We start from the raw sequence: 27,671 nt of genomic DNA, 5'->3' as shown, positions 1-27,671 counted from the left end.
GATTTTTTAATTGATATATATTTAAAAGCATGCAATTGGAAGCATATGTATCTCTGTAGATGTCCATATAAGATACAGATACATATTCAAAGGCAAGGGTGACGTGCCTTGAAGCCTTTGGCGGGATTCTTTAATCCACTTTCACCACGCTGTAGATTTTAGAAATAAAAATAAAACAGGAAAAAAATCCAACAGTTCCTGAAACAAAATGAGAAAGATCTTTGTTAACCAGACATTATAGAAAATCAAAATAGCTTTCTCAAAAATGCAAAGCACGTCAGTTTGGAGATGGAGTACTGATTCTCTGCATCTCAAGACCTGTACTTTATCCAGTAAAAATCACCAGGCTCTCTTGCTGAGCAAAGAGGATGAGCAGCAGGGCTGGAGGCAGTCACCTGCAAAGGGGTGTGAGAATCCATTTGATTGAACACTGCAGGTCTCTAACCAAAGCAAAAAACAAGTAGCTTAAGTTCTCTATTTCAAAATGGATACAAAAAGGTCCAAGGCTACTTTTCTAACACAAGAAACTTTGTATAACTTGCTTCAATTTGGAAAATGTAAATAACCATTATCATTATGCATAGCAAAATCAGGAATAATCTTGGGACTTCCTTCGTGGTCCAGTGGCTAAGACTCCGCTTCCCACTGTAGGGGGCCCGGGTTCGATCTCTAGTCAGGGAACTAGATTACACATGCCACAAGGGTTCATGTGTGGCAACTAGAGATCCTGTGTACCACAACCAAGACCTGGCGCAGCCAAATAATATTTTTAAAAGCAGGAGTAATCTATTTACTTATATAATCAGAGCATATATTAGTTTTCTAAATGAAAGTTTTATATTATTAAGCTTGAGAAACATCCCATCTCTGGGGATTTATCCTAAAGAAATGATCCTATAGAGAAAAGAATGTCATGCAAAAAATGTTCATAATACTGATTTATAATATTGCAAAACTACAAACAAACCAAATGCCCCCAAATGATGGACTAAGATGAAATAAGAGAGGCAGCAGAAATGTCAAATAGAGACTTCCCTGGTGGTCCAGTGGCTGGGACTCTGAGCGCCCCTTGCAGGGGGCCACGGTTTGATCCCTGGTCAGGGAACTAGATCCCACGTGCTGCAACTAAGAGTTTGTATACAGCAATTAAAAAAAAAAAAAAGATTCCATGTGCCACAACTAAGACCAGCGCAGCCAAATTAATTGATTAGTTTAAATTTTTTTATTTAAAAATGACAAATATAAAGATATATAAAGCAGCATGGGCCAATCTTTTTTAATAACATTTATTTATTTTACTTTTGGCTACATTAGGTCTTCGTTGCTTTGCTTAGGCTTTCACTAATCTTCATTGCGATGTGCGGTTCCTCATTGCAGTGGCTTCTCTTATTGTGGAGCACAGGCTCTAGGGCTTGTGGGCTTCAGCAGTTGTGGCTCACAGGCTTTAGAGCACTGGCTCAGGAGTTGTGGCATGGGGGCTTAGTTAATCAGAGGCATGTGGAATCTTCCTCAGTCAGGGATCAAATTCGTGTCCCCTGCACTGGAAGGTGGATTCTTATCCACTGTGCCACCAGGGAAGTCCTGGGGCAATCTTTATAATATGGTATTAGGTGAAAAAAGCCAGGTCTTAAACAACTTCCAGGTTATCACACCTATGAGAACATTACATAAGCTTTAAACCCATAGACTAGAGCACAGCATAAATGAAAGAAGATACTTTCCTATTTTAGAGTGACATGATTATGGACAAATTTTTCTTTAACATAGAATTCCATTGATGTTCATACTATAAAAATAAATTTTCAAATGACCTTAATGTTCAATGACTTAATTGAAGAAAATTCTAATAAGATTTTGATCTAATAAGATCAAATCCCATAGTCTAAGTGGGGCACCATAAGACAAGTCAACCATCTAGAAAAATATCTTAATAGCAAGATCACAGAAAGCTTTAGGCAGGATTTGTTACATTTTTCTATGCCAATTTCTAAATTTAGAATAACTTTCCATCCTATATACCATCATGCCACTTCCCTCCCACTCTTTACAGCTCCTTGTCAGTTAATAGGGTATCAAACCAGTCAATCCTAAAGGAAATCAGTCCTGAATATTCATTGGAAGGACTGATGCTGAAGCTGAAGCTCCAACACTTTGGCCACCTGATGAGAAGAGTCGACTCATTGGAAAAGACCCTGATGCTGGGAAAGATTGAAGGCAGGAGGAGAGGGCACAACAGAGGATGAGATGGTTGGATGGCATCACCAACTCAATGGACATGAATCTGAGCAAACTCCAGGAGATAGCAAAGGACAGGGAAGCCTGGCATGCTGCAGTCCATGGGGTTGCAAAGAGTCGGACATGACTGAGCGACTGAACACACACATGGTATAGTGATAAGATTATGGGCTCTAGAGGGACACAAATGTCCTCTGTTGGTTATTTGTTGATCTTAGGCAAGTGAGAGTCTTGCCAACCCTCAGTTTTCTAAGCTGAAAAATGGGGATGATAATACCTTTTCCTACTTTTGTCTCCCTTTTCTGAATCCAACAACTTCAAAGGTTCATGAGATAACATATGTCTGAATCTAAAACACTCCTGATTTCCATTTGCTGCATATTAGTCCCATAAATTATGAAAATGTCTATGAATTCTCAACTTTTTGATGCTCTACTTAAAATACCAAAATGTGTCCTACCCAAAACACAAAAATTCATCAGCCCTCACACTGTTCTGAGAGCTGACTGAGCTAAAGAATCTGGACTTCAGAGTCACGCAGACGTTTAGCTGGGTGATGTAGAACAAGCTACCTTTCTCCTTTGTTCCTCATAACTGAAAAGGAATCATACTCCCATCCACCCAACAGGCTTGACCTGAGGAAAAAAGGACAAAATACATTGGAGTGTCTGTCAAAATAGGCACTCAAGAAATGATGTTCTGATCAATCACTTATGTTCTGATCTGGGGTTGAAAAGTATGTTCACTTGGGATTTATTCGACTTAACTCCTCAATATCAACTGTAGCCTGGAATCACCTGGGAAGATTTAACAAATACTATTGTCTGGGTCACACCCTCAGCTATGCTACTTAACTGGTTGAGATGCAGCCTGAATGTCAAGATTTTTTAAATCTCCCCAGGTCCTGCTACTATGAAACCAGGGTTCAGAACCTCTGGGCTAGCCTATCTGTCTTCCTTCCTTCAATGTTTCCTTCCTTCCTTTCTTTCTTTTTCTTCCTTCCTTCTCTGTAAACAAACATTAAATATTAAGAAAGGTGTGGAAATTTCTAAGGGCCATTGAACCACACAAGTTAAAAGCAATGTAAAGGAGCAGGCTTCCCAGGTGGCTCAGTGGTAAAGAATCTGCCTGCCAATACAGGAGATGCAAGAGACATGGATTCAATCCCTGGGTCGGGAAGATCCCCTGGAGGAGGAAATGACAACCCACTCCAGTATTCTTGCCTGGAGAATCCTATGGACAGAGGACCCTGGCAGGCTACAGTCCATGGAACTGCAAAGAGTCAGATACAACTGAGTGACTCAATAACAACAAGGGATCTGGAGAAATTAAAAAAAATTTTCTACAGCTCAATTGCTGGTACTACAACTTAAGGATAGAAAAAGGGAGATGGAACAAAAAGGGAGAAGTATTATACCTTTGATGTCTTTGCCTACATTTGTCCCAGGACAGAGAAAGTACTAAACCAGTACTAGAAATGTCCTAGTTTCTTTCTAAACTTCGTAACCTTTTCTCATTAGGTCAGGAGACACATTACAAAAAGACAAACCAACTACCGGATCTTGAATGAGGCAGTCCAAGACAAGCAGAGAAGCTCATTTTCCCCCATCCTTTCCCTAAATGCAATTCTACAATGAGAAAAACAAAATTCACAGCCTGATCTAGGACTGGCATCCAATACACATTTCCTCCAGGGCCTTCCCAAAGTCTTCATGTACACTTGAAAAAGAAGAAGAAACTAGCTAAATAAAACATTTTGAAAGTCTATCACATTCTATTCAATATAAACAAACCTTTAAAGAGGCTTTCCACAGCTACTGTGGGGACTAAATTCCAATATATATTAATTTGAGAATTGGCACCTGTGACTAAGACATGCAGAAAAGATTTTCCTAACATTGGAATTAGAGCCATTGCACAGAAGAATAAAGAGAAAGCTTATTTGGAGCAAAGGTCTTAGGGACCTTGACTCTCTTCAGCCATATTTGATTCAGTTTTCAGTAAACACTTTCTCTGGGCCTGGCACTTGCCAGGTAATGTAAAGGATAGAAAAAGTGGCTCAGGGACTTCCCTGGCAGTCCAGTGGTTAAGACTTCTCACTTCCACTGCAGGGGGTGCAGGTTTGATCCCAAGAGGGGGAACTCAGATCCTGAGTGCTGTGAGGTGTGGTCAAAATGTAAAAAAGTAGCGGGGGGGACCTCTGGTGGGGAACAATGTCAGTGGCTAATCAACATATTGCTGCTTATATAGAGGTCACAGTCAGAGACTTGGAAAGGACCCTTGACTCCAGTCTTTCTCACTTTCATATTTTATCAGTCACCAAGACCTTCCAATTCCAACTTGGAATTTGTTTGAAGTGCAAATATTTTATTTTACATTCTTACTTAAACACTTCTTTTCACCTGCCTTCATGGCCCAGTGGGCAGTGAATCACTCTCATACATACTTTTCTTCAACTGAATACTTACGTGATACAGAATACAACCACTTTTCCCCTCTCAATTGGTAACCTGTGACATTTTTTGTTTCTGTGTTTACTGCAGAAACTCTTAATAGAGACAATTTAATATAATTTATAAACATATTTTATACTCACATTTGCATAATTGTATAACATAAAAATAAAAATCAGAGATGGTAAATGTAGTTTTCACTGATTCCTTGATTAATTTATGCTTACTTTCCAAGCTCAATGCTCTATCAATAATAAAATAATGCTTCCTATGATCTTTTCTCTAAAAACTTTATTATCACTTCTAGAACATGATTGGTGTTGCTTTTTTATGGGAATCTTCTGAATCCATCCCCTCCATCCACCTGTCCATCTCCATAGCCATCGGGTCTTAAGTCATACTCACTAAATCTCTCATCTACAAAACTATCTCTCTTGGCTTGTCTTTATGGCCAGTCTCCCTCTCAAATCAATTCTCCACTCTGTCAGAGTGATTGTGATATTTCCAAAACACAAATTTGATTGCCCAGCCCCTACTTACAAACTATAAATAGCTTCCCATAGCAAAGGTACTTAAACCCTGGAGAGTATCACAAACTTGTTAAGCAATTAAAAATACAGATAAGCAAGGATTCTGATTCAGAAGCTTTGGGATAGGCCCTGGGCATCAGATTTATTGGTTTTAGTTGGTTTAGTTTAGCCACAGATATGAACAAATACCTTCATGACCAAGACAATGACGATGATGATTATAATAATGACAATAGCTGTTATTTATTAAATGCTTGGGTTTCCCTGGTGCCTCAGTGGTAAAGAATGCCTGCAGTGCAGGAGACGACGGTTTGATCCATGGGTCAGGAAGATCCCCTAGAGAAGGGAATGGCTACCCACTCCAGTATTCTTGCCTGGAGAATTCCACAGACAGAGGAGCCTGGCGGGCTACAGTCCACAGGGCCTCAAAGAGTCAGACACGACTTAGCAACTGAGCACAGGGAAAAGGAATAACGTCCCTTCCTTTGAAATTTTACCATGATGCTTGAAACTAGAAGAATACTAGCTACCACAGGGCCCAGAGTTAGAATAGGTCTGTAACTACCTGTACTGGGAAAAAATGTTAAGACCTTGAGGTTTTCAATATTCTTGAAAATAGAGAACACTGTGTCCTGTTCATTCCAATAGTACCCGGCATTTTGGTACATAAATATAAGCCGAAATAAAAATGAGCTGGGACTGAAGAGGTAATAGAATTATCCCAAAGATTATACTGGCCTTGACTCCCTGTATTCTAGAATAATGGGGAAAAATTGGAAGGATGTGCCTTTATTTTTTTAAGAAGGGCTGGAAGGGTTGAAAGAGCATGAAAAAGACTTGGAATGGGCTGTTATCATCATCTGTCCCTGAGGGTGATGTTTTATGGCTTTAGGTACATGCGCCTGTCTTCATTGTCCCAATTACAGGAAGTCCACCAGATCTAACAGAAGGCCACAGAGGAGATTTCACAGGCATCATTTGGTGGTTTGTTTGCCCTAGCTTAAAGAAAGTACCTCTTTCTTAAGGAGGATGTGGAGAGTTGTATTTAAGAGAATAAACAGTGGAGTCAGACCAACCAGGATTTGAATGAATCATAGCTCCCAGACTAAGCTAGCTAAGTGACCTTGAACAAGTCACTTAATCTCTCTGGACCTCAGTTCCTCATCCATGCAATAGGAGTAATATGACTTACACCTCATAATAGTTAGACAATTAGGTGAAAATTGAGATAAATATATGTTAATAGTTGACACATAATTGACTCAATAAGAAATAAATAGTATTATATCTTATGTTTTCATATTTGCTGTAAGCACCTTGCCAAGCCCATAAAAAGTTTAATAAATATTTGTTGGCTGCTTAACAATTAGCATTAATACATCTTTATTCCTTTCTGATCTTTTGTCCTTTAGAATTTAAATTTTTAATAAGACAGAGACAATTTGGTATAATAAAGCACAAAAAGACCACTATAGCTAATATTTGTATATTAAGATAATTGGACTTTTCCTTCAGTATAGTTTATTTCATCATGCACTGTGTGAGAACATTTTTCACTTCAATTTAGTGACAAAAATATTATACAGTAGACACTCTCAAAATATACTGAACTTTATTTGCTCCTTTTAATTAATAAAAATATATTTAAAGCATAGATACTTAGTGAGAAAGTCAACAGAAAAGCACTCTGAACTTGGCTGATACTTCTGGGTCTTAGAAACTCTTTGCATCATACTGGCTTCAATCACTGCACAGTGACTGTTGATTCAGAGTCTCTGATTCTAAACATGTTCTCTTGAGATGAACAAAACTATATTTGGAAAATAGCATTAACTCCCAAGTAAAAGTGAGGTTCAAAAATAGTATTTCTTACAGTACTATTAACATTTTGGGCCAGATAATTCTTTGTTGTACATCACAGGATGTTTAGCACTATCCTTGGCCTCTACCCACTAGATGTCATCAGCATCCTCCCATCCCAGTTGTGACAATCAAAACTGTCTCCAGATATTGCTAAATGTCCTATAAGGGGATAAATTTGTCCCTGGTTGAGAACCACTGCTCAAGAAAAATAGACTGTGGCTAAATGCAAACATTTATATAAAATGTTTAATTTACTACCCAATGATAATGCCAACCAGGATTTATATTAAACCATAAACTCTATTATCATAATAGAACATAGCAGTTAAACTTTAGGAGAACGAATCTTAAGCGTTAGATCTGAATTGGTTATTCTGATCTTATATCTATTATATCAAACTAGAGATACATTATTTCAATTAATTTTAAGACTTTAACTCATTTGTTGATATCAAAAAGAGAACTTGATGCAAATTTAAAAAATTCACTGTCCTCCAATCAAGATCAAGTATCCACATCTGTGCCAACCATCAATCTCCATTAGAGATCTGAGTAAAGCGATCAAATTAGAAGATATCACAGCCTACTTGGTCATGCATAGAGTTCGTTTCTTTAATAGCTGGTTTCTTAACAGCTGGTTAAACTAGTGATACTGAAACTAGTTAGGATTTGGGACAAGTCACCCAACTTGAACTGAAGTTTATCTTTGTCTCTACAATGTAACATTTCCCTCCTGGTACCCTTTGGTGACATTATTGGTATAGTGTGGCTTATCCTTCTGCCTGTTCTTTGAATTCTATTTCAAAATGTTATTTACACATCTGTTAGTGTGCTATGTACTGAAAATTGAGTAGAGGAACACCAGCCACAATGCACATCATTTCCTTTGCCTCAAAAACTGAGAGGAAGAAAACACTGGGGTGCCATTTTAGACATACTGAGCTAACAAAAAACAAAACCATTTTGGGGGGGGGGGTTGGTTATTGTTTCTGTTAAAATAATACTCAATGCCAGCCGAGGCTGTAGTGAAAACAATACAACTCTGCTGATGCCAGAAAAGCATAAAGAGCCATAAAAATATTTATGCTTTTTGACCCTGTCATCCCATTTCACAGACTATCCTAAGGAAATAATTCAAAGTCGGCGGGGGGGAAGGCGGTGGGGGTGGTCAACAGTGAAGAAACAGTTAAGTAATCTTCTCAACAGATTAAACAGCCATAAAAGTGGCAAATATAAAGGATATATAGGAACATACTCAATATTGAAAAGTGATAGCTATGAGGTCCTATACTTCCATTATGATGCCATGGATGAATTCAAGTACCAAAGAGGAATGTGGTGACCACAAGGAAGAACTTCGGATGAGTGCATAATTATTCTAAGTTAGTGTAAAACTCTCGGAGAAGGCAATGGCACCCCACTCCAGTACTCTTGCCTGGAAAATCCCGTGGATGGAGGAGCCTGGTAGGCTGCAGTCCATGGGGTCGCTGGGAGTCGGACATGACTGAGCGACTTTCCTTTCACTTTTCACTTTCATGCATTGGAGAAGGAAATGGCAACCCACTCCAGTGTTCTTGCCTGGAGAATCCCAGGGATGGGGGAGCCTGGTGGGCTGCCATCTATGGGGTCGCACAAAGTCAGACACGACTGAAGCGACTTAGCAGCAGCAGCAGCAGTGTAAAACTCTTCAGTATATTTTACACACGAGTAGATATTGCTAATTTTAAAGTTCTCATTTAAAAAAAAAATTCACTCTCAGAAAGATCTGCCTGTAGCAAGAAAGAGTAATCAGCAATTAAGAACTGTACTTTTGTGTACATCTATATTCTCAAGACTAATTATTTCATTAAGAATGTTTTCCTCAAAAGTGAAACACCATGAGCAGAGGCAATAAGCCTTGCTTCCTGCTGTGAACCTCAAAATATAATGGTGAAATGGAATATAGAGATGCCATTCAAGAGTCTTAGGCAGAAAGGCGTTCTTAAAGAACAGTTGTAGAAAATGGATGTCAAAAGCACACTTGACGATTTAAAAATTTTTTCCTGATATGAATGATAACCAGGATTTACTTTGGGGGTTTTTCATGATTTAATTTTAAAATAGATATGGAGATCTCTTTTCCTCTCCCCACCCCCCGCCATGAAAACTAATTTGCTCTGATTCAAGACAGGGACATAGGAAGATCCTAAACTCACCTCCTCCCATAGACACACCAAACCTACAGCAATACATGAAACAAATTCCTCTGAAAAAAACCTGGCATAGCAACATCTTCACATAGCACAAATGAGAGGGGAAATTACATCATAGTGGGTAGGAAAGGCTGGGACAATGATCTCACCATAAACCCCAAATCCAGCATGGTGATACACAATTGGGAGGGAATCCAAAACCTGGAGCTTCTTTCTGAGGACCAAAGGGTTCATGCCCTACATCAGGCACTCCAACCTCTAAGACTGGCACCTGAGAAATAAACTCTCCAGACATCTGGTTTTGAAAAACCATGGGGCTCACACCCATGAGACCCAAGCAGCTGATACAAACTGAAGTTTGGCTCTTAAGGGCTCATATGCCATCTCCAAAATATACTAATAGTTCATGCAGCTCAATATATTAAAAAAAAAAAAAACAAAACATCCAATCCAAAAAAAATGGGCAGAAGATCTAAATAGTCATTGCTCCAAAGAAGACATAAAGATGGCCAAGAGGCCCATGAAAAGATTCTCAACATCACTAATGATTAGAGAAATGCAAATCAAAACTACAAAGAGGAATCACCTCACACCAGTCAGAATGACCATCATCAAAAGGTCTATAAATAATAAATGCTAGAGAGGGTATGGAGTAAAGGGACCCTCCTATACTGTTGCTGGGAATATAAACTGGTACAGCCACTATGGAGAACAGTATGGAGGTTCCTTAGAAAACTAAAAATAGAGCTACCATATGATCCTGCAATCCCACTCCTGGACATATATCATATATGTGGAGAAACCATAATTCAAAAAGATATAAGCACCCCAATGTTCATCGCAGCACTGTTTACAATAGCCGAGACATAGAAACAACCGAAGTGCCCATAAACAATGAATGGATAAAGAAGGTGTGGTACTATATATACAATGGAATATTATTCAACTATAACAAAGAATGAAATAATGCCATATGCAGCAACATAGATGGACCTGGAGATTGTCATGCTGAGTGAAGAAGTCAGAGAACAACAAATATCACATGATATCACTTCTATGTGGAATCTTAAAAAAAGGGGAAGAAATAAACTTATCTACAAAACAGAAAGAGACACAGATGTAGAAAATAAATTTATGCTTACCAGGGGGTGGAGGGAAATAAACTGGAAGATTGGGATTGACATATACACACTATTATATACAAAATAGGTTAACTAATAAGGACCTACTGTATATCACAGGGAACTCTACTCAATACTCTGTAATAGCACCTATATAGGGAAAAAGTCTAAAAAAGAGGGGATATGTGTATATGTATAACTGATTCACTTTGCTGTACACCTGAAACTAATACAACATTGCAAATCAACTATTCTCCAATAAAAATTAATTTAAAAAATCGAAACTACAATGAAGTATAACCTCACAACAGTCAGAATGACCATCATTAAAAAGTCTACAAATAACAAATGCTGGAGAAGGTGTGCAAAAATAGGAACCCTTCTACACCGTGGGAATGTAAACTGGTGCAGCCACTATGGAAACACTATGCAGATTCTTAAAAAATTGAAAATAGATTTACCACAAGATCCAGCAATTCCACTCCTGAGTATTTATCTGAAGAATGCTGCTGCTGCTGCTAAGTCACTTCAGTCGTGTCCGACTCTGTGTGACCCCATAGATGGCAGCCCACCAGTCTCCCCTGTCCCTGGGATTCTCCAGGCAAGAACACTGGAGTGGGTTGCCATTTCCTTCTCCAATGCATGAAAGTGAAAAGTGAAAATGAAGTCGCTCGGTCATGTCCGACCGTCAGCGACCCCATGGACTGCAGCCCACCAGGCTCCTCCGTCCATGGGATTTTCCAGGCAAGAGTACTGGAGTGAGGTGCCATTGCCTTCTCCATATCTGAAGAATACAAAAACACTAATTCAAGCTATATGAACCCCTATGCTCACTGAAGCATCATTTACAACAGCCAAGATATGAAAGCAACCTAAGTGTTTATCAATAGATGAATCAATAAACAGGATGTGGTATATGTGTGTGTAGATACATATATATACATAATATATATAACATAGATATATATACATAATACACATGTTATATATATATCTCTCTCAGACATTAAAAAAGAATGAAATCTTGTCATTTGACCATTTGGGACAACATAGATGGACCCACAGGGTATTATGCTAAGTAAAAGAAGTCAGACAGAGAAAAACAAATACTGTACATGGAATCTAAAACACAGAACAATTGAACAAACATAACAAAATAGAAAAGAGTCATGGATTTAGAGAACAAACAGGTGGTTGCTGGAGGTAGGGAGTAGGGGGGGAGGAGTGAAACAGGTGAGGGAAATTAAGAGATACAAAATCGCAGCTACAAAATAAAGAAGTCATGGGATGAATTGTACAGTATGGGGAATATAGTCAATGATTATGCAATATCTTTGTATGGTGACAGATGGTAGCTAGACTTATCATGGTGATCATTTTGAAATGGACAGAAATATCAAATCACTGTGCTGTATATTAAGAACTAACATAGTGTTGTAGGTCAATTATATTTCAACAAAGAAAGAAACAAATTCATAGAAAAAGAGATCAGATTTGTAGTTACTAGATGTGTCGGAGAAGGCAATGGCAACCCACTCCAGTACTCTCGCCTGGAAAATTCCATGGACGGAGGAGCCTGGTAGGCTGCAGTCCATAGGGTCGAGAAGAGTCGGACACGACTGAGCGACTTCACTTTCACTTTTCACTTTCATGCATTGGAGAAGGAAATGGCAACCCACTCCAGTGTTCTTGCCTGGAGAATCCCAGGGACGGGGGAGCCTGGTGGGCTGCCGTCTCTGGGGTCGCACAGAGTTGGACACGACTGACTCGACTTAGCAGCAGCAGCAGCAGCAGCAGATGTGAGGGGTAGGGGAAGAGGAATTGGTTGAAGGCAGTCAAAAGATACAAAGTTTCAGTTATAAAATAAATAAGTATTAGGAATATAATATACAACATGGTAAGTATAATTAATACTGTTGTACATTATATATGAAAGTTGTTAAGAGTAAATCCTAAAAGTTCTCAGCAGAAGAAAAAAATTTTCTATTTTGTTAATTTTGTATCTATATGAGATGATAAATGTTCATTGAACCCACTGTGGTCATCATTTCATGATGCATGAAAGTCAATAATTATGCTGTATACCCGAAACTTATACAGAGCTGTACGTCAGCTATACCTCAATAAAAAATCTGAATAAAACCGGAAAGGAAAAAATATATACACCCTCCAGAAAGATTTTAGGCTTGTTACTATGCTGCTGCTGCTAAGTCACTTCAGTCGTGTCTGACTCTGTGTGACCCCATAGACAGCAGCCCACCAGGCTCCTCTGTCCCTGGGATTCTCCAGGCAAGAACACTAGAGTGGGTTGCCATTTCCTTCTCCAATGCATGCATGCATGCTAAGTCGCTTCAGTCGTGTCCAACTTTGTGCGACCCTATGGACAGCAGCCCACCAGGCTCCTATGTCCATGGGATTCTCTAGGCAAGAATACTGGAGTGGGTTGCCATTTCCTTCTCCCCCTGTTACTATAGATGTATGAAATTTATTACCAAAAAGTGGACAGAAGATCTGAATAGACATTTTTCCAAAGAAGACATACAGAAGGCCAAAAAGTACATGAAAAGATGCTCAGTAGCACTAATCATCAGGGAAATGCAAATCAAAACCACAATGAGATACCATCTCACACCTGTTAGAATGACAATTATCAAAAACACAAGAAATAAAAAGTTTTAGGGAGGATGTGGAGAAAAGGGGACCCTGTGCACTGTTGATAGGAATATACATTGGTATAGCCACTATGGAAAATGGTATGGAGGTTCCTAAAAAAATTAAAAATAGAATTACCATATGATCCAGAAATTCGACGTCTGGGTATTTATCCAAAGAAAATGAAAACACTTACTGAAAAAAAAAAAACCATGTATACCATGTTCACTGCAGTGTCATTTATAGTAGCCAAATTATGAAAACAACCTAAGTGTCTGCTGATGTATAAATGGATAAAGAAAATGTGGTATATGCATACAATGGAATATTATTCAGTGATAAAAAATACAAAAAAATCCTGCTTTTTGTGACAACATGGATGGACTTTGAGGGCGTTATGCTAAGTGAAATAAGTTAGACAAAGAAAGACAAATACTGCATGCTCTCACTTACATGTGCAATCTTAAAAAAATCAAACACCAAACTCATAGATACAGAGAATAGATTGGTGGTTTCCAGAGGCTGGGGGAGGGAGATAAGAATGTGGGCAAAATGGGTGAAGGTGGTCAAAAGGTCCAAATTTCCGGTTATGAAATAAATAAGTCATAGGGGTATGATGCACAGCATGGTGATTATAAATAGCAATACTATACTTATTAGTATTTAAAAGTTGCTAAGAGAATAAACCTTAAAAGTTCTCATTGATTCCAAACATTTTCTAACTGTGTATGACAGATGTTAACTAGACTTATTATGGTAATCATTTGATAATATATACAAATATAGAGTCATTGTGTTGTAGACCAGAAACTAATAAAATGTTGTATATCAATTACACTTCAATCTAAAACATTTTTTAAAGTAAAATAGATATGGAAACATAGGGTATCTACCCTCTTTCATACACTATGTAATTCAAGAAGAACCATGTGCTTAGCACTATGAAGGATAGAAAATAGGCATAAGATGTGTGGTCCCTGTTCTCAAGAAGATTCCAAGTTAGGTGGAGAGACATGCAAAAAAAAAAAAAAAAATCAGGAGGATACACGCCTGAACTCAGTAAATGGTTCAGTTTAAGAGATTTAGAAAATATACGGAGCAGGGAGAACAGGAGCCCAAACACCAAGGTAAGTTTAGATCTTGATAAGGAAGTATGGCACTATTAAAGTTTTCTAATAAGATGAATGAAATTATGACATTTAAACCCCCTCAACTCCCCATAACTCCAACAATAAAATCTAAATTCCTTAGTAGAGTTTTTGAGACCATGGCAAGATCTGCCAGTTCCTTACATCTCTAACATCACTATTGCCACCTAGTGAAATCCCCCACCCGCTGCCATGGTGAACTCCTCTGCGCTCTCTGAAGATGTCAAATTCCTTCCCCCTTCAGGATTTTTGAACATGCTGTCACCTCTGTTTGAAACACCTGATTATCCACCTCTTCTTTCATATCATTTCTTTCACAAAGCTCATCAAACCCATAATTCCTTCTTTGTCTGCCATCTATTAACATATAACATCCACAAAAGCAGGGGCCCTTACCTGTCTTGTTCACCACTATGTCCCCAGCACCTAGCCCAGAGTCTAGCGCTGTGTAAGACAGAAAAAGAAGCTTCTGAAGAAGAATAAATAGGGAGGTTGTGATTAACTATAAAGCATGGAAAATGAAAGTGAAAGTCGCTCAGTCATGTCCAACTCTTTGCGACCCCATGGACTAATACACTCCATGGAATTCTTTAGGCCAGAATACTGGAGTGGGTAGCCTTTCCCTTCTCCAGGGGATCTTCCCAAGCCAGGGATTGAACCCAGGTCTCCCTCATTGCAGGTGGATTCTTTACCAGCTGAATTACCAGGGAAGCCCAAGAATACTGGAGTGGGTAGCCTATCCCTTCTCCAGCGGGTCTTCCCAACCCAGGAATCGAACTGGGATCTCCTGCACTGCAGGCAGATTCTTTACCAACTGAGCTATCAGGGAAGTCCATAAAACATGGAAGGGCTATGTTAAGAATTCATGCAAAATAAGCCAAGGAGATCAGAGATTAGAGATGAGGGTCAAAGAGAGAGAGAAATTCAGATGAATCAGTGGGTGGGGGAGGAAGTGCTAGATTCACTTTCTGGGGCATGAACCAACATGACATGCAAATGTTCAGAATATACATGAAGAGAGATTATGGCTAGAGACAGAGATTTGGGAGCTGTCAGCACTAAGGAGATAAATGAAGCCCTGGGACTAAATAAACTCTAAAAGGGAGAGTGCAGAAAGAAAGGACTGAAATGCTGAAGCTGGAACCTTCAATAAAGCCTAGAGTTAGGTGACAGGAAGAAGGAGGGAAACAAAAGAATTCACAATATGGCACAGGAAGAATGCCAATCATGCTAGAAGAATTTCACAGAATGGGTGTGGAGTAGTGTTTAACCAAGAAGCCAAGGAGGATGGAGACTAGGGAACGGCCATTAGGTTTTTGCAAGAGACCACTGAGAACCTTGAAAAGTCAGATATTAGTGACAGAAGCAATTTAAGTGGTGGAGACTACCAATGGGGATAGATGTTTGTCAGCAATGGAACCATTTGGGATGACATTTCACTTTTGAAAGAAGCTGCTGATAATATAAGACTCCCAGAAAAAGGTAGCCTGAGTCAAAGTGTTAGGTAATGAAGAAAACATTAGCCTGAAATCACTGCACTCAATCCATTCAACTGCACATTACACAAATAGAAAAGCCAGTAACTTAAAAGGAGAGAAATCCAAAACAAGACACTGTGGGCAGAGATGGCATGTACACACAGCAATATGGGTGAAATTCACAAACAATCTGGAGAAAAAGAAACCTGACCTCAAAAAAGCCAGACATAGAAGAGTATATCGTGTACGATTCCATTAACCTACAATTCAAAAACAGGACAAGTTAACTGATGCTGTTAAAAGTCAGGATAGTGGCTGCCTTTGGGGAAAATGAGTGGAAAGACGCCCAACAGAGGCTTTGGGTCCATGGATCATGTACTTTTTATTAACATGGCTGTCAGTTATAGAGTGTGTTCAATGCTGTACACTTATGATGTGTGCATTTTTCTGCAGGCATATTTCAGTAAAAAGTTTAAAAACCTCAAAAGCAAACATGAGGAGCCTCATTAGACTAAAATAGTGAGACACTCTCAGGCCTTCTTAAAACCCAACTCATTTTTTAGTTCCCCAACCAGGAATGGAACTCAGGCTCCCTGTAGTAGAAGTGGAAGCGTGGAGTCCCAACCACTGGACCACCAGGGAATTTCCTAAATAGAACTGAGAGATGAGAGGAGGCCTGCACAGTCTTCTCTCTACTGAAGAGTTGAGAGCAGCAGGTACACAAAAAGGACAGAAAGAAGTCACCACCGAGATGCCCAGTTTCTCAGATAACGTTTGCCTGTGTCTTAAGGCTTTGATTTCTGACAAATTTTCATTGTTAATTTTTGCATATTTGTTGAACCTGGAGGGTTAAAAGCATAGGAAAATGCTTGAAATGTTCCAAACTGACCTACACAAATGATGTGACTTGAGCTAAAACCAGAACTTAAGAAGTGAGGCAGGTAGAGGTGGACCACTGCTTCCCTTGGGCTGGCAAGGCCATAAAGCTCTCCAAATTCATTATTTCTCCAATGGGATCATTTTAGAAACCATGCCATTTTTTCACCTGCTTTAAGCATTCATCTAAACAAGAACTGCCATCACATCTGAACCAAAATAACAATCCCAAATGAGTAATCCTGAGAAGTACCCATCTTGTTCCTCACCTATAATTGCTTATATTGACTTAATCTAATTTTACTAATTTAAAAGTTATTCAAGTCAGTTAATTTTTTATGCCTGGAAGGAATTCAAAAGTGATTACACACAACCCTTACTGTGCTTTGGAACACATCCCTACTGTTTAAAAACATTCACAAGAGATGGTCTTGTAGCTAAGTACATAAGGTCCCTCCAGCTCCCCAGGCCTTGCAATCTTTTATCCCCAAAGCATAGAAATGAACATGATGACTTTGTTCCCTCTTCCTTCCATTAATTGTTAATTGATGCTTATTATATTACGGCTATCTCCAAGTCTCTTTGGAGAATCCAAAATACACAAAATGTAATCCTGTGCTTACCGGTGAACAGGAAAAAAATCAAGACCATGATCATCGTGTACCCAAAGTACAAAATGATGCTTGCAATGTCTGTGATTTTAAGTTTAGCGAAGAAGTAGTAGACTGCATAAGCAAAAAAATAAACAGCTGTAAAACTGCTGGTAAGAAAGGCTCTCCACCACCAATGATAATCCTGTGAGAAGAGGTAGAAAAAAACAACTTTTTAGATGAAACTCTAACTATACATGGGTTAGTAATTATAATAAGAGGCAACATAAAATAGGCTCTATAGGATTATGGATTAAAAGAAATAAAAGAGGAAGTTTCATAAGAAATCTAATTTCATATGTACAGTCTGACTAATGTACATCCTGCTTGGGGCGCCCTCACAATGATAAACTCTTGGTTTCCAGGGGGACCGTGTGTGCCCTCAGGGACTGTACTTCTAATATGCACATCCTTTCTCTCTAGACACTGCCTCAGCCCTGGAAGGTTTTCACGTCAGCTTCAATTTACTGGCCAGAGTTGTGCTGGGCCTGAATTGATGCCTCAGTTCAGGTAAAAAAGGTTAGTAGAGAAATTTAAGATAGATCTTTTTTCCCCCTTACAGTTTTATTGAGATATAACTGATATACAGCACTGTCTAATTTTAAGGTGTACAATATAATGACTTGACTTAACATATCATGAAATGATTATCACAGTAATTTTACTGAACATCCATCATCTCATATAGATACAAAATTAAAGAAATAGAGAAAAATATATTTTTCCTCGTGATGAGAACTCTTAGGATTTACTATCTTAACAATGGTCATAAAGAGCACACAGCAATGTCAATTATATTTATCATGTTGTACATTACATCCCTAGTACTTGTTTATCCTATAACTGCAAGTTTGTACCTTTCAATCACCTTCATCCAATTCTCCCTCCCCCTAACCCTTGCCTCTGGTAACCACAAGTCTGATCTCTTTTTCTACAAGTTTGTTTGTCCAAGATAGACCTTTATGGTTAATGGGAATTATTTTAACTGGCTAAATTCATGACCCATGGAGTCATGACAGAGGTCAATAATCAGGTTAGTCACACCCTGCCCGTGGGTCCTTCCTGATAATAAAATTACCATAAAAGCACCATGGTCAAGGGCCAAGGGGATAAACTGTGCAGAAAAGAGTTAACATAGCAGGTCTGAGGTTGCCATCTTTAGAAAGGTCTGCTTACAAGGTTGACTCTTGGCTTAATACCTGGGAAGTTAGCATTTAATCATTCCCTGACTGATAAGACTGGTTTTCTATACCTAGACTGTACAAACTATGTGATCCGTGGCGAACACGTGCTGGAAAGTTTGGAGTTGTTAGGCAGAGTGTGCCTGTGTGACTAGGTCCCAATAAAAACCTTGGCTATTGAGTCTCTTGTGGGCTTTCCTGGGCAGACACACTGCACATATACTACTGCATTTTTTACTGCTGCAGAAGGAGCATGCTGGGTGTGTTCCCTCATGAGGGAGAGAAAACACAGGAAGACTTCACATGGGTTTTTTTTTACAGGTTCCACCTGTGTCTTTTTCCCTTACTAATCCTGTTGTGCATCCTTTTGCAGTAACAAACCTTAGCCAAGAAGATGTCTATACGCTGAGTCCCATGAGTCCTTCTAGTGAGTCACCAAATATGTGGGTGGTTTTGGGGGCACTCAAACCTTTCTAAGAAATATATGTGTGTGTGTGTGTATATATATATATATACACATAGATCTTATACCTATTAATGTTTTATTAATGATTGTTACAGAATTCCTATGACAAAATGTATCATAGAATGAATGAGTACCTAAGTATAATATGTACATAATTATATATCTTTTACATTTATTCCTATAGCTCAAGAAAAAAAATGCTCTAAGACATCATGTATATAATAATCATTCCCGAAACTCTCTTGTTACCTTTAGAAAGTTACATTAAATTACCAAAATAAGAGAGATCTAGAGGATTTAAGAAAATATGTTCACCACTAGCTCAGTTACTCAAAATGACATCAGGAAAAACTGAGGGTGGCACTGGGTAAAAAGAATTATATATGTCCATGGTAACCAAAAGGCAACAAAAAGAAAGAGAAAGGGCCTTTAGCAGCAACCTCAAGCCCATAAAATATAATCCTGGCCTAAGCTACAAGAGGAGAAGGCAATGGCACCCCACTCCAGTACTCTTGCCTGGAAAATCCCATGGACGGAGGAGCCTGGTAGGCTGCAGTCCATGGGGTCGCTGAGGGTCAGACACAACTGAGCAACTTCACTTTCACTTTTCACTTTCATGCATTGGAGAAGGAAATGGCAACCCACTCCAGTGTTCTTGCCTGGAGAATCCCAGGGATGGGGGAGCCTGGTGGGCTGCCGTCTATGGGGTCGCGCAGAGTCGGACACGACTGAAGTGACTTACCTTACCTTACCTTAAGCTACAAGAAAATGTTAATTGTTAAAAAGAAAACATCATTGAATCAGATGTTTTATGTCAGAACTATCAAATCAGTTCCCTGTGTTTTCCTATGTTAACTGAATACTATACAGAAATTACAGTAACTAGCCAGAGAGAAACTGCTTTCTCTTGAAAACTTTCTATCAAAGTAGCATTAACTTACTGATGAAAGAAATCAAAGAGGACACAAATAGATGGAGAAATATACCAAGTTCATGGATTGGAAGAATCAATACAGTGACAATGAGTATACTACCCAAAGCAACCTATAGATTCAATGCAATCCCTATCAAGCTACCAAAAGTATTTTTCACAGAACTAGAACAAATAATTTCACAATTCGTATGGAAATACAAAAAATCTCAAATAGCCAAAGCAATCTTGAGAAAGAAGATTGGAACTGGAGGAATCAACCTGCCTGACTTCAGGCTCTACTACAAAGCTACAATCATCAAGACAGTATGGTACTGGCACAAAAACAGAAATATAGATCAATGGAACAAAATAGAAAGCCCAGAGATAAACCCACACACCTATGGACACCTTATCTTTGACAAAGAAGGCAAGAATATACAATGGAGAAAAGACAATCTCTTTAAGAAGTGGTGCTGGGAAAACTGGTCAACCACTTGCAAAAGAATGAAACTAGAACACTTTCTAACACCATACACAAAAATAAACTCAAAATGGATTAAAGATCTAAATGTAAGACCAGAAACTATAAAACTCCTAGAGGAAAACACAGGCAAAACACTCTCCGACATAAATCAAGGCAGGATCCTCTATGACCCACCTCCCAGTGTATTGGAAATAAAAGCAAAAATAAACAAATGGAACCTAATTAAACTTAAAAGCTTTTGCACAATGAAGGAAACTATAAGCAAGGTGAAAAGACAGCCTTCAGAATGGGAGGAAATAATAGCAAATGAAACAACTGACAAAGAATTAATCTCAAAAATATACAAGCAACCCCTGAAGCTCAATTCCAGAAAAATCAATGACCCAATCAAAAATGGGTCACAGAACTAAACAGACAGTTCTCCAAAGAAGACATACAGATGGCTAACAAACACATGAAAAGATGCTCAACATCACTCATTATCAGAGAAATGCAAATCAAAACCACTATGAGGTACCATTTCACACCAGTCACAATGGCTGCCATCCAAAAATCTACGAACAATAAATGCTGGAGAGGGTGTAGAGAAAAGGGAACCCTCTTATACTGTTGGTGGGAATGCAAACTAGTACAGCCACTATGGAGAACAGTGTGGAGATTCCTTCAAAAACTGGAAATAGAACTGCCTTATGATCCAGCAATCCCACTGCTGGGCATACACACTGAGGAAACCAGAAGGGAAAGAGACACGTGTACCCCAGTGTTCATCGCAGCACTGTTTGTAATAGCCAGGACATGGAAGCAACCTAGATGTCCATCAGCAGATGAATGGATAAGAAAGCTGTGGTACATATACACAATGGAGTATTACTCAGCCATTAAAAAGAGTACATTTGAATCAGTTCTAATGAGGTGGATGAAACTGGAGCCTATTATACAGAGTGAAGTAAGTCAGAAAGAAAAATACCAATACAGTATACTAACACATATATATGGAATTTAGAAAGATGGTAACAATAACCCTATATGCAAGACAGCAAAAGAGACACAGATGTATAGAACAATCTTCTGGACTCTGTGGGAGAAGGCGAGGGTGGGAAGATCTGAGAGAATAGCATTGAAATATGTATATTATCATATATGAAACAGATCTCCAGTCCAGGTTTGATGCATGAGACAGGGTGCTCAGGGCTGGTGCACTGGGATGATCCAGAGGGATGGGATGGGGAGGGATGTGGGAGGGGGGTTCAAGATAGGGAACATATGTAAACCCATGGCTGATTCATATCAATGTATGGCAAAACCCACTACAATACTGTAAAGTAATTAGCCTCCAACTAAAATAAATTAATTTTTTAAAAAAGCATTAACTTGATAGCTGCATCAAAATCAAAATGTGTCATTAGGAAAACACAATATAGAAGTGATCTCAAGTTGTACAAACCATGCAGTTAACACTTAGTTTAATCCCTTTCTCAACAGACTTTTTTTTTTTTTTTTGGTGCAAAGACTCATTTATTCAAGAGCTCTTGTGAACATAAAAATACATAAAGTAGTAGATTAAAAAAGAAGTCATCACATAACAAAGCATTTTACAATCTATTTGGAGAGATTATAAAAATCTCAAAGCTATAGGGGATATCAGAGAATACCTGGCCTCTCTCCTTATTTTTAAGGATGTAAAACTGAGACCCAGCCAGGTGGATTAGCCTAAGTAATCCTAAATGGATTACCTCTAAAAGTTACTTAGAGGTAAAGACAGATTGAGACTGCTGCTGATGCTAAGTCGCTTCAGTCGTGTCCGACTCTGTGCGACCCCATGGACGGCAGCCCACCACGCTCCCCCGTCCCTGGGATTCTCCAGGCAAGAACACTGGAGTGGGTTGCCATTTCCTTCTCCAATCTCAACAGACTTCGAATAATGCAAGTTTAGAAAGCTTCAGATGTACTATTTTCTTATGTCTTTACCTCGGAACACAAATGAAAATAACACAGCAGAATGGTAGCTTCAGAACAAGTAATCAGAAGAATTATAAAGACTAAGAAAAGGAAGCCAAACATGATGTACATCTGATGAGACCTGAAAAGAAAAATGACAATTTTAAAATAAGCTTTAACTTAAGGATACACACAGAAAGATCCATCCAACTCTAAACAGTAAACTGTCACACACTTTTCTCACCTTGAGATTTTCATTCCAGACTTCATCTATTCATGTAATATCATCAAATTCATGTAGTATCCATGTAGTATCAAATATATACGTATATTCCCTCACCTACACAGCTTCAGAATTTGGCCATATTCTCTCTCATCAGAAATAGTATTGCTACTCACCAATATTTGTCTGCTCCTATAATTTAGTTTTCACTTGAAACCCATCAATTTTCTCTATACACAGTTGAAAACATGTTTTCTCTTTAGAAACGCAAATAGCATGCTGCTGCTGCTGCTGCTGCTAAGTCGCTTCAGTCATGTCCGACTCTGTGCGACCCCATAGACGGCAGCCCACCACGCTCCCCCGTCCCTGGGATTCTCCAGGCAAGAACACTGGAGTGGGTTGCCATTTCTTTCTCCAATGCATGAAAGTGAAAAGCGAAAGTGAAGTCGCTCAGTCGTATCCGACTCTTCGCAACCCCATGGACTGCAGCCACCAGACTCCTCTGTCCATGGGATTTTCCAGGCAAGAGTACTGGAGTGGGGTGCCATTGCCTTCTCCGACCAGCGACTATATTATACAACAGAAAACCACAGAATCAAATTTTGTTTTTGGAGGTCTATTAACAGGTAGCTTCTCCAAATTGGTCTTTATAGCACAACACACATAATTCTGTTAAATCTACTTTCAAACATGCATCTTTAAAAATATCACTGTGTAGATTACATTTAGGCCAAACTTCAAAGGAATGAAGTAATTCCTTTCATTATTATAGAGCAAGCTGACTAAATTGGGATAAGAAATAGTCATTTCAAAAAGCCTTCTGAAGAGAAGAAACTGGTGAACTGATCAATATTCCATTTTAAAACCTCATGTAAAATATACACCTGGGGGTGAGGATGAAGGATGGGGGTTGGGAAGAATCATCTCTAGAGTTCATAAATATATACAAAGTTGTACACAACAAGCACCCTGGTTTCTCATTGAAACAAAAATTAAATCATCTAAAGAATCTTGGCTCAAGCAGTAAAGAATCTGCCTGCAATATGAGAGACCCAGGTTCAATCCCTGGGTCAGGAAGATCTCCTGAATAAGGACATGGCAACCCACTCCAGTATTCTTGCCTGGAGAATTCCATGGACAGAGGAGCCTGGTGGGCCACAGCCCATGGGGTTGCAAAGAGAGTCGGACACGACTGAGCGACTAACACTTCAAATAATCTTTTAGTTTTGCTTTAAAAATACTTTCCCATCAAAAATATCTGCAAAATTTGGTTACTATAAAGGTAACAGATTTTACTGCTTATCTTTCAAACAACTTTGACACAGTGCTGTTTATAAAAGGTGGGCAATTAATGTCTATGATTAAACCTAATTTCCTAGTACATCAAAGCTTTGTCTAGAAGATTCTTTTGGGACAGAAGTGTTATAAACATGCACAATTGGTGACTGCATTTTATTTTATTGTGCATTTGCCCCATCTCCAAAAATCCCTCCAGAGTAAATCCCACTTGGCAGCTCCCAAAACCAAAATGCTGTCAAGAATCAGGAAGTAAGAAAAAAAAGGGACTTGGAGCAACTGAAATAGCTGTCACAAAGCAGGGGCACTAAAACTGTAGCACTTTAATCAGAGAGCACTGGTTCTTACTTCACATGCATTTCTATATTGGTTATTGGTGCATGTGTGCTCAGTTGTGTCCAGCTCTTTGTGACCCCATGGACTGTAGCCCACCAGGCTCCTCTGTCCATGAGGTTCTCCAGGCAAGAATACTGAAGTGGGTTGCCATTTCCTCCTCCAGGGGATCTTCCTAACCCAGGAATCAAACCTGAGGTTCCTGCATCTCCTGCATTGGAAGGCAGATTCTTTACAACTGAGCTACCTGGGAAGCTCCATATTGGTTATTAGAATTCTTAAATTACAACAGATTAAAAGTAGCAGATAAAAAGAGGAAGGCTTTAAGGAAAAGGCATCTGACAGCACAACTAACAGTTGACAGAAAGGAAGACAGAAAACCATGACTTATAGCTCAGTACAGATGAAGACCCAAAATCAGTGCTATTCACGTTATTTTTAGCAGAGAAAATAAATGAAATCTTGCATGGGAGGCCAGTATGGAAAAACGATACAAATCAAAGCTTCCCCTTCCATCTTTAGGTACCTCCCTCCAAGGGACACCCCCATTCAACCCCCTGCAAAGTCTCAGAGAAGTATGGTTTGAGACCAACTTTTCTAAGTCACCTGGAAAGGATTAAAAAGAGGCTATTAATTTTCAAAAAGGAAAGCTTTATAGACATTTCCATCCAAAAGTGGCTTTTAAATGTTGTAAATTAAGTCTTAGTTTCCTAGGAAATTCCTTCGGGTCAGATTGCTATTCCCTGGATAAAACAGGGTAGTACATGAAGTCTTACTATACCAGAATTCGACCTCGACATATAGGAAAATTAATTTATTAACAATTAATATTTTGGAGATTAAGAAGATATGAATACCTATGGCTGATTCATGTTGATGCTTGACAGAAAACAACACAATTCTGTAAAGCAATTATCCTTCAATTAAAAAATAAATAAGCTAAAAAGAAGATAATGATACTCACCAAATGCTGTTTAGAATAAAAAATAGTTGGATAAAAATACAACCAAAAGGTAAAACGCCACCGATGATGATACTAAAAAGTGGTCTTCTAATGAAATCCTGGTGAGGAATATGACGAGGAATCTGGTTTGTACCAACCGGATAGTCAAACTGCTCGAAAATAAATCAAATGAAAATCAGAATGAAATAAAACTGAAGTAAATTTATACAGACAGCATCACAATACACAATCTTAAATCTGAACATTTTCAAGAGCAGTTATATGGGCAAAGGCTAGACCAATGCTCTGCCACAGAAATACTATGATGCAAGCCACAAAGGCAGTAAGTATCCAGTTTCTTATATATGTTATTTGATCTAATGATCTAACATGCCCAAATAGTATCATTTACATTTGTGACCAATATAAAATTATTAATCAAGATATTTTACATTCTTCTTGTTGTTGTTGTTCTAAGTGGTTGAAAACCAGTGTGTATTTTACACTTACAGCACATAATTCAGACTAGCCACATTCCAAGTACTCAAAAACTATAGTTGTTGAGTGGCCACCATGTTAGATAGGACACAGGTAAACAATAAGGATGTTTATCTTTCCTTACACATTTCAAGGGAGATATTGGACAAAACTTACTAGTGACTGTTTCAATGTAAAATAATATATGACGTCAAAAAGTTCTCTCTTAGAATTTGTCTAATAATTTATCTCTGAAAATTTGTCAACAGTTTTCAGAAATTTTTCTTTTTCTGCTCTATATGGAACTCCACTTCCTGTTTTGTCTTGTCTGACTTCTCCCATGCAAATTCATGCTATGTCCTCATAATACAACCCTTCTGTAGTGTGGCCTCATTTAGTCTTTTTGGTATACTGTTCCTTTTCCCTATATGTTGAATAGGCTATCAAATATGTAAACTGGGTGAGAAGATACAAACTATTACACAGAGAATGGATAAACAACAAGATCCTACTGTATAACACAGGGAACTATATTCAATATCCTGGGATAAACCATAACAAAAAAGAAAAAAAATCCGTCAACAGAACCCATTTCTTGGATTGTATCTTGGCTTTCTTCCCCCAACTATATAATCTCATCATTTTTCTGACTTTCTTAAAGTCAGCCTTCCTATAATATATCTTTTAAATTTTGCCCATCAGAGAGAGAGGGAAATATAAACAACCCATAAAATGTGAAATACATTAAAGAATGTCTTTTAAAGTGTTACTGTCTTTCATTTAAAGTTTGTAAAAATCTTTTATCCCTAAATGATTATTCTTTGTCATTTTCTCCAATGGTACATCTTCCATTTCCTGTATAGTCTATTCACACTGAGGTATTATTTCAGACATCATTCAATGGTCAAAAGCAGTATTTTAAAAGTTTACCTTTTGGAAACTTCCAACGTATGCACCCAAAAATGTTAATGGCACTGAAATTCCAAACCACAATGCAAGGATTCCTACCAAGGTACCAAATGAGATAGCAGATGATGACCCTTCAATCCAAAGAATTAAATTCATGATAAAGATGTCAACAAAGACCACACTAGGGGAGAAAAACCATCAGAAAATGTTACGATTTCAGGAAAATGTTATAAACATACTTGATATGAATGTTAGAACATTAAACCCTAGAAGAATATTAAATCATTCTGTGTAAACCCAGTTATTGAGTTGGAGCTTAAACTCAATACCATATATATAACAAGATAGCAATTTATTACAGGACATAATTTCTACATCTCACTCATCTTTGCAGCTCCAGAGCCTAGCAGAAAATAAATAGGGTGTGGAATAATATACCATTGAAAAACAATATGCAATAGAGTAAACACAATTAAGAAAATACATATATTAAAACAGATTTTAGAATACTAGACTGAAATGGGCTATATAAAGCCTCTTGTCAAACAAGTATTCATTTAAAACCAAGAGTTTTATGATTTCCTGTAAGAAAGTTCATTAAAAATTATCTTATACATACCTCTTTTTTTTTTTCAGAGCCTTCCTAACAAAGATTCTGCCATACAATTTCTATTAATAGCTCTAAGTGGTGGGGGGAAATGTTTACTATCATGCAGACATTTTCAGCTTTTTTTTTTTTTTTTTGATCTTCAGTACAGGAGGTAGAGAAATCTTAAAAGCTGTTTCACATGTAGTGCAAATAGGGCTCAAAGTTATTAAAAGTCCTTTTAAATTCCAGCATAGTGTAAGAAGCATTTTTGGGAATGGTGGCAGTTTGATTTGTTTTTAAAGAGTGTATCTGCCAAAGTGGGGGTGAGAGATGGTAGGAGTAGGAGTTTTGGGATTAGCAGATGCAAACTGGTATACACAGAATGAATAAACAACAAGGTCCTACTGTAGAGCACAGAGGACTATATTCAATATCCTGTCATAACCATAAGGGAAAAGAATATGAAAAGAATTTAAGATGTTATGGAAAAATCTGAACAAACTTTTCGGCCAAACCTGTGCAAGTGTGTGTGACTGAATCACTTTGCTGTACAGCAGAAATTAACACAACACTGTAATTCAACTATATTTCAATAAAAAATTTTTTTAAATGTATATTGACAAAAACCTACTTGTGTATACAACCTTGTATGTAAATAAGATTTTTTTCCTCTTGATACCACCTCAGAAACTGAGTCTCATTTAAGTAATTTAGTATTTGG

The 27,671-nt window shown here is 38.2% G+C and overlaps 1 protein-coding gene across 9 annotated transcripts in view; it reads right to left on the bottom strand.

The window, feature by feature from the left end:
• LOC109555483 (transmembrane 9 superfamily member 2-like) overlaps nt 1-27,671 on the bottom strand; it is an 80,661-nt gene continuing 52,990 nt past the window's right edge. For 4 of the 9 annotated variants that reach the window (XM_070784812.1, XM_070784814.1, XM_070784813.1 and 1 more), the window contains 5 exons: nt 26,383-26,542; nt 24,997-25,145; nt 22,211-22,322; nt 17,172-17,343; nt 1-198 (listed from right to left, as the gene is read on the bottom strand). In XM_070784812.1, coding sequence (XP_070640913.1) covers nt 131-198; nt 17,172-17,343; nt 22,211-22,322; nt 24,997-25,145; nt 26,383-26,542 — 661 coding nt within the window. In that variant the 3' untranslated portion in view covers nt 1-130. Of the gene's footprint in view, nt 199-17,171; nt 17,344-22,210; nt 22,323-22,579; nt 22,971-24,996; nt 25,146-26,382; nt 26,543-27,671 lie in introns of those variants that run through there. The other 5 variants (XR_011565381.1, XR_011565382.1, XM_070784815.1 and 2 more) reach the window with 5 other exon arrangements.

This window comes from Bos indicus, chromosome X (assembly GCF_029378745.1).
Source record: "Bos indicus isolate NIAB-ARS_2022 breed Sahiwal x Tharparkar chromosome X, NIAB-ARS_B.indTharparkar_mat_pri_1.0, whole genome shotgun sequence".
NCBI classification, from domain to species: Eukaryota; Metazoa; Chordata; class Mammalia; order Artiodactyla; family Bovidae; genus Bos; species Bos indicus.
The sequence above is the reverse complement of the archived record's forward strand: the minus strand, read 5'-3'. Positions and strand labels throughout refer to the sequence as shown.